The 11,355-nt window shown below is 45.5% G+C and overlaps 1 protein-coding gene and 1 long non-coding RNA gene across 4 annotated transcripts in view; one reads left to right on the forward strand and one right to left on the reverse strand.

Annotated features, from left to right (window-relative positions):
- ABLIM3 (actin binding LIM protein family member 3) overlaps positions 1-11,355 on the forward strand; it is a 136,656-nt gene that overhangs the window by 117,027 nt on the left and 8,274 nt on the right. For both annotated transcript variants that reach the window (XR_008706150.1, XM_055557952.1), the window contains 6 exons: positions 286-333; positions 1,365-1,499; positions 2,918-2,982; positions 9,340-9,487; positions 10,658-10,687; positions 11,269-11,327. Coding sequence is in view for 1 of the 2 variants with exons in the window: in XM_055557952.1 (XP_055413927.1) it covers positions 286-333; positions 1,365-1,499; positions 2,918-2,982; positions 9,340-9,487; positions 10,658-10,687; positions 11,269-11,327 (485 nt within the window). In the remaining variant the exon portion in view is untranslated. The remainder of the gene's footprint in view (positions 1-285; positions 334-1,364; positions 1,500-2,917; positions 2,983-9,339; positions 9,488-10,657; positions 10,688-11,268; positions 11,328-11,355) is intronic.
- Positions 3,373-11,355, reverse strand: part of LOC129635223 (uncharacterized) — a 118,392-nt gene continuing 110,409 nt past the window's right edge. For both annotated transcript variants that reach the window (XR_008706171.1, XR_008706172.1), the window contains one exon: positions 3,373-4,350. This is a non-coding gene — a long non-coding RNA (uncharacterized LOC129635223). The remainder of the gene's footprint in view (positions 4,351-11,355) is intronic.

Raw genomic sequence — 11,355 nt, forward strand, 5'->3', positions numbered from 1 at the left:
TGCTGAGCACAAGCCTGCCTTTAACCCGCATGCCCACCATTCCAGCCCAAGCCCCTGCCTCAGCCCCGTTTGAATCCATCCACCCCGTTTCCCCTCTTCTTGCCTGGAACCGGATGGGATGAGGTTGGAGGCTCACCTTTAGAAGAGGAAGTCCACGGGGAAGGGTGGGAAAAGCCTCAGAAGCTGCTAAGCACCTCTCTTCTGGGACCGACTGACCAACTGCTGTCTCCTGTTCTCCTATCTTTCTCTCTCCTTTTCACTGTCCCTCCCTGGTCTGTCTGGCAGCTGGAGAAAGTAACATCTACCGGAAACCCCCGATCTACAAGCGGCATGGTATGGTCAGGGGCGGAGAGGGCTCGGCAAGGGGAGGGGCAGTTAATAACCTGTGCAGGTGGCTCAGCAGGGCCACTGAGAGGGACGCTGACAAGGATCCAACTCAGTCTGTGTCGGCTGCTCACTCATGGTGGCCTTGGGTGGGGTTTGGTGTCATTTCAAAAGGGCAAGGAAGGCCTGTATCCCCTCTGTCCTTCCCACCATCTCACCTCCCCTCACCCCTATCCTTCCCTGCTGGCTGGTGTCCTAAGGTCCATGGTCAGAGTAACCCTTGTCAAATGCAGGGGCCCTGGGGGAGTGACGCTCCCAGGCATCCGTCCTCAAACTTGGAGGTCCGTTAGAATCCCGTGGGATGCATACAGGTTCCTGGGCCCCACCCCGGACTTAATCCAAGTTGTGTATTTGTAACAGTTTCTCCGGGTGATTCTAATGTCCAGCCCAGCTTGGGAACCACTGCTCTAAGCTGTTCTCTGTCACCATGGCCTGGGAGTACATGCCTGAAGGCCTGGAGACGGGGTGTGGATGAGAAAGGGGCTGAGGGTGCCTTCATTCATTCATCCATTTAGTGTTTCTTACAGAATGGCCTGTGGACCACCTGCACCCGAAATTTATTTACCAATCAGATACCCCGACCCCTCCCCTGCCCTAGACTTCCTTAATTAGAAATACTAAGTGTGTAGCTACAGGACTCTGCACTGTAACCCGCTTCATTCATGACTCCTACCTGTGCTCAGAGTGGGAACCACTGTTGAGAGGGAACCACTGTTGAGACATGTTCATTCTGATCCAGTTCCGGTCTCACTCGCTGTGTGGTCTGAGCAAGGCTCTCCCCCTCAGGTGTTCAGATTCCCAACTGTGAAATGAGAGGCTTGACCTCAGTGTTTTCCAGCTCTAACGCCCATGTCCCAGACCCTGGCCTGGATGTGGCTTCCCTCCCCTGGGTTGGAGCCCAGTGAAAAGGGACTGTGTGTCCAAGACACTCTTCCTAGGACATCAGCCTCCCTGAAGCTCTCTCTCCGGGTCCTTTGCAGGTGATTTGTCGACAGCAACCAAGAGCAAAACAAGTGAAGACATCAGCCAGGCCTCTAAGTACAGTCCAGCCTACTCGCCAGACCCCTACTACGCGACGGAGTCTGAGTACTGGACCTACCACGGGTCCCCCAAAGGTACCACCCCCCTCCACAAGGGAGCCAGGACACAGAGGGCTAGGACAGACAGTCGCCATTCCTTTACACAATAATGCATTTACTCAGCAAACACGTACTGAGGGCAGTCATAGGCCTTCAGGAGACACTGGAAAGCAAACAAGAGCGGGTCCTGGCCTTGTAGACAAGACATAGGCCCCAACTGGAGAGGGTGGTGAGGTACAGCAGGTAGAGAGCTGATGGCCGGGGAGTGCCATGCAGCCTGGAAGATGACAGAAGCTTCTTAAATGCAGAGCCTTGGCTGCCACAGGAAGGGTGAGGAGCAGCTAAGCCTACAGGATGTAGAAACACAGCTGCAAAGACGCAGGATCGGAGGATGGGCTCTACTGGAGCAAAGGAAAGCCTATCAGCTTAACTTTGAGCTCAGAGAGGGAAGGGCGGGGGTGGGGGTGAGAGACCAGATACCACAGGGCCTTGAAGATTTTGATCTTTATCCAAAATAGTAGGAAGTTGTTAAAAAGTGGTGGCATGATCAGATTTCTGTTTCTAAGAGACCACTTTGGCTGTCGGTGGGAAATGGTTTGGAGAATGGAAAAGAGAGGATGGTGGGCAATGGAAGGCTCTCATAGGCACCTGGCGGGGGGTCTTAATGGTCCTCAAGGTGCCAGCCCACCAGAGCGTGTTTCTTTCAAGTATGGGGAGGAGCTGTCATTAAGTGCCACTTTGCTTCAGCAGGTACCTTTAGTAATGAATGTCCATTTTGAGCAAAGTTTCATGGGAGCTCAGAGGTGACCCTGCCCTACCCTCAAAGAATTCTCCATTTGGAAAAGAGTTAGACACAAGCACAGATGTAACCCAGAGTGGAGGAGTGGGCAGTGTCCACAGGAGACAGTGTTCAGAGGGGAATCTTAGATGAGACTATCTCAATCACAAAAAAAGGAGAAACAATATTAAAAAAAAATCTCCAAATGGCTTGAGGTGAAACAAGGATTTCCTGGGTCAGGTGACTGGAAGTTTCTGGGGTACAGCTGGATCTAGAGGTGGGTGGGAACCACCAGGACCTGAGCAGTCCTCAGGGCTGGGTGGCTCCAGCCTCAGGCTGACTGTCCTCATGCCAGGATGAGCTCTGGCGGGTCCAGGCTGACCCCCTGCCCTTGGCAGAGAGAACACCTTTCCTGCCAGTATCAGCAAGAGTCCTAACATCGTGGTTTATTAACTCTGTCTGGGCTGTTAGCTTTGCCGGCGCTTTCCACCCTAAGAATGGGAAGGGACACTGGGCGTCTCAATACAGGGAGGCTCACGGAGAAGGCAAAGTGCACTTGTGAGGGGTCGCCTATCTAGAAAGTGGTAGCACCAAGCAGAAACCCCCTGCGAAGGCTGTGCTGCCCCCCATGCCCTCTCCCCAGGGCAGGGGCTGATCCTAGCTGTCTTTCCGGCAGTGCCCCGAGCCAGAAGATTCTCATCTGGAGGAGAGGAGGACGACTTTGACCGCAGTATGCACAAGGTAAGCAGGCCACACCACTGGATGAGACGCTGCCATGGTACATCGCTGAGGGCTTTTTCATTTGTGAGGGACAGAAACCAAATGCAAACTATGATAGAAAAAAAGAAATGCAAAACTTGGCATAACAGAAAAGTCGGCTGGTAGGATTAGCTGTAGGTTATTCCTGCCATCAGGTGGTCAGTAGGTACCAGTGACTTGTATATTGCTGGTGGGAATGGAAGGCGGTGCAGCGGCTGAGGGAGTCTGTGGCCCTCACAAAGTTCCAGGAATTACAACAGGAACTCTCGACGGAAAACACACACACCACCTGAAAGGTACGAATTATGTTTTATTCACCAGATATACTGAGGACCTAAGCCCAGGATTCAGCCTCAGATAGCTCTGAGATAGTATTCCAAAGAGGTAAGGGAAGAGCCAGGATATATAGTTTTTTCCAAAAAAAAAATCAGGAAGTTGAACATCAAAAGATTGCTGCTGACTAAAGAAAAAACAGACATTTCCAGGTAATGAATTTAGCCCTTTTCTGTGTATGGGAAGATGCAAGGGACTGGGCTCACTGGAATCATTCCTTAATTTGCACCTTAACTGTCTAAGGTCAGTATCCTGTTTTTCTCCATCCTGAACCCCCTCAGGGTATACCACTGAGACAAGCCACAGAGGTTGGTGGCAGCAACATCCTTTGTTTATTGATATGGCAGGTGACATTCTTTGCTCACAGTGCTTCCTCTTGGTAATAAATTTGACCAATTTGGGAGGTACTGCATGACTGATTTTGTCCCTTGGTGCCAGGAAGGTGCATTCCTAGATCAGGCAAAGATTCTGTTGACAGACCACTGAATGTGCTGATTTTCCTTGGATTGGGCCCTGCTGATAATCTAAAAGTCTCTGGGTCATGTGTCTTACTAGTCTGTTATGATCCAGGAAATGTTTTCCCTTGTTCCTTCCTCCCATATCTAGAGTTGCACAATTACAATTATTGTATGTAGAGTTATGTACATGATCAACTACCTTGAGATAACATTAAATTTGTTGGAGGCTTGATTACACATTGGTAATGTAAGAGATAACAATCTTATAAAACAGAATATAAGCAATACAGCTGGTAACATTAATAAACTGATTGTGCACCAGAGAGAGGTACAAAGTATAAATAATTTGAAAACAACAAGAGAGAACAAGCTAAAAGAGTAATTAGTATAACTAGTTGTAATCTGGTCAAAACAAGTCATCAAGTCCACAGGGAATCCAGCTGGAAAAGCCAAATTCTGGAAGGATCAGGTAGAGAAACAAAGATAAATGTTTCATCTTTGTTTACAAAGGTATACTTTATCAACTTGCTGTAGGTCATAGTGTAAGAGGAAAGTTTTTCTGGAAAACATAAATTAAAAATCAGTAAATATCAGAAAAAGTCATACAATTATCAATCATATTTATCAATCATTCAGTCCCATGTAATTAATTCCTGTTCATCTCGATGAAGTTGTTAGGTTTTCCATTCGTTTTTAAATTTCTTACCCAGTTCAGGAGTATGATCTAAAAGTTATCAGAAACTTATGCTTATCAAAAGTCATTTTTAATGAATCTTTTTTAAGATTTTCATTTTATAGAAGTGTCAGAGTAAAACAGTGATTGTCTATAAACAACAAGACTTAAAAAATAAAAATAAATAAATAAATAAAAACCAAGACTTAAACTGGTAAGGTTAAAGATCTGACTTATTATAACTGACAAGACACTTGGATATTTCTGTGATATAGAACATTTTAAGATAACTAGAATTATGGCTTATAACTTTATAGTAGGACATATCAGATTTTCAGGAACTCCATATAAATTTTGGAATATCTATATTAATGATATTTACCCATACAATGTAACCTTGACAGTCCCCAGCCTTTGGCACCAGGGACTGTTCTATGGAAGATAATTTTTCCATGGACCAGGGGGATGGTTTCAGGATGATTCAAGTACATTACATTTATTATGCACTTTATTTCTAATCTGGCCACCACTGATCTGGCAGAAGGTACCAGTCCATGGCCCAGAGGCTGGAGACCCCTGATTTATTAATAACATGCCAAATAAATACCAATTTCTGAGATGCCTCAGAATTTCTTTGACGCATCCCAGAGTTAGCTAGGGATCAAATAACTTCAGTTAGAATTTGTTCTTTGGGAAATTTGTCAAAAATATCACAAAGGTTAAAAAAGCTTGGCCAAATAGGATCATAGATCACTGTGAAACAATACTTACTTAACCAAAGTGACAATTTCAAAAACAAATACAGGTAACTGCATATTACTATTAGAGGTAGGCTGGTACAAGACTGGATTTGGTTCCTCTCTCTGTTAAGAGAACAAAGTTTTCTTGGAATACTGCTTTTGACAGGTTGTATGAGATTCTTTTTCTATAAGTGATTTGTATTTGTTTTTGAAATGTTTTGTCCTTTTGACCTACTGTATAGCACGGGGAACTCAATATTCTATAATAACCTTTATGGAAAAAGAATCTGAAAAATGGATATATTTATATGTATAATTGAATCATTTATCGATACACCTGAAACTAACACAGCATGGTAAATCACCTATGCTCCAGTATGAAAGAAAAATTTTAAATTAATAGGAAAAACTCTAAAGTTTTAAGTTACCAAAAATCTGCAGAAACTATTTTAAATCAATACACCCAAATCATCAGTTCAGTTCACTCGCTCAGTCGCGTCCTACTCTTTGCAACCCCATGGACTACAGCAGGCCAGGCTTCCTGTCCATCACCAACTCCCAGAGCTTACTCAAACTCAAACGAGTTGGTGATGCCATCCAATCATCTCATCCTCTGTCTTCCCCATCGCCTCCTGCCTTCAATCTTTCCCAACATCAGGGTCTTTTCCAAGGAGTCAGTTCTTTGCATCAAGTGGCCAAAATATTGGAGTTTCAGCATCAGCCTTTCCAATGATTTCCTTTAGGATGGACTGGTTGGATCTCCTTGCAGTCCAAGGGACTCTCAAGAGTCTTCTCCAACAGTTCAAAAGCAGTTAAAAACCCAAATCATAATTATTCCTAAAGGGTTCACCTGAAAACTTTAATCTCATATACCTTTATTTTTATAACTTGCAAAAATATCATCATACCAATTTTTTTTTGCTGACAAACGCTGCAACAGAAATAACATGAACTTACTGACCTTCAGTAAAGCTTGGTACAAAAGTAAGAAATGTCTCTCTTAATTAAACCAGCAAGCTTAAGTTAGCTTTAATACCAGGTATTAATTTAATATTGAATATTTCCTAAATGAACGTGAAATTCATTCTGGCCAGTTGCATTTTGTTTAGACGTATTTAATTTGTAACCACTTACTTTTAAGCTAATTAAATAGTTCTTTTATAAATTTAATTTTGACAGTATTTTCTGGAGGTAGAGACACCTCATGTAATGTATATGTATATTTACATTAGCTTCACCTTAAAAACTTAGTTATGAATCAGGTATTACAATATAAACTTACTAGTTTATAAATAACAGTTGGAATAAGTTAAATGTGCTTGCTCAGATTACTATGGCCTTGCTCTTTGTGAAAAAGACTTAATATCATTTAGACAGTAGACCATTTTTGAGAATTAAAAGCAACTGTCTTTGTCCTGCAAGTTTCTAAAAATCAGAAATGTGAATACAGCCCACACTGATGACACATACACAAAATGCCTAAGAAAATCAGGTAGAACACTTAGATCTCAAAGACACGGGGACAGAAATGCAAGTTCTCCCTAGAAGGGCTTTTGTTTCTTTAAGGTCAGAATTCCGTAAAGATGTTTTATCAAGACGGCTTTCTCTAATTTAACTGTGTACTCAATAGAAGAGGCCCTCCCCACCCCCACCCCCGCCTTAGTCATTTTCAGGACAAGGGTTCCTTCAATTCCTAATGAAGTAAGTACTTGTAAATATTAAGTTTTGTACATGCAGAAATCTGGCTGGGGTCTTAGAGGCTGGCAACCTGTCGATCCTTATTCTTTTTGTTTTGAAAGCTGTATTCCCCATTCCAAGGTCAGTTTGTCCAAATAAAGTCACTAATGATGACTGGTGTGAGCCACTGTGCTGACGTGAGCTTAACCCCTCTAGATTTTAGCCTGGACTCCTATTAGCCCTGTGTTTTGGTTTCTCCTTTCAGTAGCCTGAGACCACTGAGGGTGCCTGGAGTATGGAGGGGTCGGCTCTTTTGCATGTCTATAGAAAGCAAGTTTTTAATTAAAAAGAGTGAGTTACCCTATAGGTACAGCTGCACGGAGTGAGGACTTAGCTCTGTCACTCCCACAAGTTTCTCAGTTTCCTCAGAAAGCCATTGCCGGCCAGGAGGTGATGTTCCTTCTGAGCTGAAAGCTCTCATGAGATATCTTCACTTTTATTTTGACAAACTCTAAGCATCCAATTCAAGGAAAAACCACAAGCCAGTCTATATAATTACTCCGTCCAACCTTACTCAGGGTCTTACAACTGAGCCAAGTCTCCTCACTATTTCAACTGAGGATAACCCGCTCAGTGTCTAAACTGAGCAAAAAGTCTTCACAGTGTCTTCAGACAGAGGATAACCCAGGTACCTCTTCTTGAAACTAAGTTTCAAGGATAACCTACCTCTCTTCCAGTGAGGAGTTTAACACCACTGAATAAAACTTAGGATCATCAGCCAATAATAGGAGAGTGAAGTGAAAGTCAGTCATGTCCAACTCTTTGGGACCCCACGGACTATACACTTCATGGAATTCTCCAGGGCATCTTCCCAACCCAGGGATTGAACCCAGGTCTCCCGCATTGCAGGTGGATTCTTTACCAGCTGAGCCACAAGGGAAGCCCAATAACAGGAGAGATTCACCCAAATTCATCTGGACTCTGAGGAGGCAGACAAGCCCAAGAATCCTCTGCTGGTACCTAGGCTCTGGAGGCTTTAGAGTTCAGGCAGAGGAGAAAAGTCTGCTCTGGGTCCCTTTGTGGCTGCCAAAACTGTTGACAAAAAATATATATATATATGCAACTGACAAGTTGAGAATTATGTTTTATTCAGCAGACACTAAGGACCTAAGCTCTCAGATATCTCTGAGGCACAGTTCTGAAGAGGTAAGGGAGGAACCAGGAGATAAAGGAGTTTCTGTAAAACAAGACAAAAAATAGTCAAACATCAAAAGATTATAATTAAGGAAAAAACAAACATCTCAAGTTAATGAATTTAGCCCTTTTCTATGTATGGGAAGATGCAAGAGTCTGGGCTCGTTGAAATGATTCATTTGTTATGCACCTTAACTATCTAGGGCCAGCATCCTGTTTTACTCCCTTCTGAATCCCCTCAGGGTGCACCGTGGAGGGTGGGGGGGTGGGTGGCTGCAGAGGTTGGTTTGATAGCTGCAACATCCTTTGTTATTGATATGGCAGGAGATGTTCTTGGTTCACAGACCCATCAATTCCATTCCTAGGTATATACCCAGAAGAATTGAAAACTGGTACTCAATAACATACACACAGGTCATGGCAGTACCACTCACAATAACCAAGAGGTGGAAGCAGCCCAAATGTTCATCAACTCACGAATGAATAAACAAAACGTGGCATATCCATATGACAGAGTATCAGCTAAAAAAAGAATGAGGTGCTGATACATGGTACAGTGTATGAACCCTGCAAACACTATGCTTAGTGAAAGAAGCCGGACACAAAAGCCCACATGCGGTACAATTCCACTTATATGGAATATCCAGAAGAGCTAAATCCACAGAGACAGAACAGAGACTGGTGATTATCAAGGCCTAGAAGGAAAGGGGGGGAAAGAGAGTGATCATTTAATGAGTAGAGGGTCGTCTTTTGGGGTAAAATGATAAAAATGATGTGAAAATAGGTGGAGGTTGTGGCTACACAGTATCAGGAATGTATTAAATGACACTCACTGTATTGTGTGGTCTCTTTAAAATGGTTAATTTTATGTTTGTGACTTTCACCCCCCCCAAAAAAAAAGTCTGTGTTTTAAAAATGGGTGCCAGCAATTCCAAGAGTCCCAGGAAGGCTCTCCCTGGCCTAGCTAGCGCCATCTGTCCATCGCTGAACCAATCACTGTGGACAGTGATTGTCCACAATCATTGTGGACAACAATGCTGTTGTTGGCCAGGTCTTACTTCTGTGCCCACCACCAGGGCCCCACTCTGACCAATGAAGTCCCCCAAAAGAAAACATGGATGCTACGAAGGTAGAGGGACACTGGGAAGGCAAAAAATGTGAGAGGTTCACTCTAGAGTCTGGTCCTTCAGCCCTTCCCAAGCCTGTTTCAGCTCAGTGTTCTTTGTTTCCTTCTAACTTCATCTTCCTCCTCTCCCACCCCCAGCTCCAGAGCGGAATCGGCAGACTGATTCTGAAGGAAGAGATGAAGGCCAGGTCCAGTTCCTATGCAGACCCCTGGACCCCGCCCCGGAGCTCCACCAGCAGCCGGGAGGCCCTGCACACAGCTGGCTACGATGTGTCCCTAAATGGCTGTAAGCACTGCCCCAGAGCCTGCTGGGGGGCGGGGGGCACTTTCTTCCCCATCAGTTCTTCCCTAAGTGAATCTAACCTCCTACACAGCCACACCAGGGTCTAGAATACAGGCTAAAGACCATGCCCTGACCTGAGGAGGCACTTCTGCCTCTCTGGGTCAATCTGAAGCTGTGACTTCCAGTCAGGTGCCATGTAAAGAAAGAAAAAACTCTTCTAATAGTCTGAAGATAAACGGGGCTGACTCTTGAGGTAGTTGAGCCTTCCATCACTGAAAGTGTACAATCAGAGGCTTGGTTCAAGCGTTTTGCCCTGAGAGTCTCTCAGTGTAAGCTCCTCCCTATTCCTGGACCCACACATAACTCTACCTGCCTCATCTCTTACTTACCCCTGTGGGATTCAGTCCTGCCAAGAAATCCTGTCTCAGGTCAATACCTGATGGATAAACAAAGGTACCAATTACAATCCAGTGTGCTGGGCATTTGCAGATACACTATAGCCCTGGTCCTCACAAAGACCCAGAATGTAGAGGGATTATTACCACCCACTTCATAGAGGAGAGAGCTCTTGCCCAAAGTCAGACCCAACACAGAGTGACTCAGGCCATAAGCTTTTTCCCCTCTTGGCTGTATGCACTGCACCTTGACTCCAGGTGAGGTCATGTGATGATGATAAAGCCAGTTTTATGGAGGGTTTGTATCTGTCAGGCCCTGTACTGATATTTACTGTATTGTGCCCTATATCTTTCACAAGAACCCCATAAAGGAGACACTGTCCTTCCCTATCTTACAGATAAGCATGATTTACTAATCTGAAGCTGGGTATCTATTAATGGCAGAGCCGGGATGAACTGATGAGCTGTTCCCCTGTTTGACCACTGAGGGGCACTGTTTTCAACCCCTGGCTCTGGGCTCTGTACATTCTTCTATCAGAGCTGGTCAAAATTTAGCTCCATTCAATGGCATCTGTGCGGCAACTATCACAGAGCACCTGCGCTGGGCTGCATGCTGGCCTGAGGAGGAGGGACCCGCTGCAGGTGCAGCAGTTAGAAACTGACCGGTGGGAAGAGGCACTGAAGACGCCCTCCGCCCTGCTGGCCAGGGTGGCCCAGGAATGAGAGTTGTTTCTGTCTGTCAACATGAGCACTGATCTCCAACTTCTCTCTCTTGCAGCCCCTCGGTCCCACTACCTGGCCGACAGCGGTACGTTCTGCCCACCCTACCTTCAAACCATCATGTTGTGTGAGGGCCAGAGCCGAGTCAGCTGCAGGGCCCCCTGAGCTGTGATGAGTATACAGCATGGATGTTCCAGCACAGTCCTCATCTGACATAGTTTATCAGATGGTGGGCCTTAATCTTTGGTTCTGGAACCAGGGCTGCCATGCCCAACGGCTCCCAGAGAGAAAGAAAGAGCATACACATCTTCCACCCATGTGGGAGCCTGCTCATCTGAGTTCTGAGCTCGACTCCAATCCCAGGGCCTATGTTCAGAGCCACCCTGTGGCCAGGACACACGGGTCCATCATAGGAGTGTAAATGCGAGCATTTAAGGCCAAAAGACTCTGTGAGTGGGTACTTCGGGGGGGGGGCCTTGAATTCTGCCAGGATGAGGCACCCCTGAGATGGTCAGTTGTAAGCCTGGAGAGCAGTGGAAGGAGCTGGCGGCCCCTGTCCATGCCCCTTCCCATGAAAGTGGGGAGTAACTCTGGCCATTTACCCAGATGACCTCAGGGAGAGGAAACCCTGGCTTGGGGCTTCTGGTAATTGCCTTGGCTCCTTTTCAGATCCCCTCATCTCTAAATCTGCCTCCCTGCCTGCCTATAGAAGAAACGGGCTGCACAGGGTAAGTAAGAGAGGATGCACTGGGGACA

The sequence above is a fragment of the Bubalus kerabau genome, chromosome 1, assembly GCF_029407905.1.
Source record: "Bubalus kerabau isolate K-KA32 ecotype Philippines breed swamp buffalo chromosome 1, PCC_UOA_SB_1v2, whole genome shotgun sequence".
NCBI lineage: Eukaryota > Metazoa > Chordata > Mammalia > Artiodactyla > Bovidae > Bubalus > Bubalus kerabau.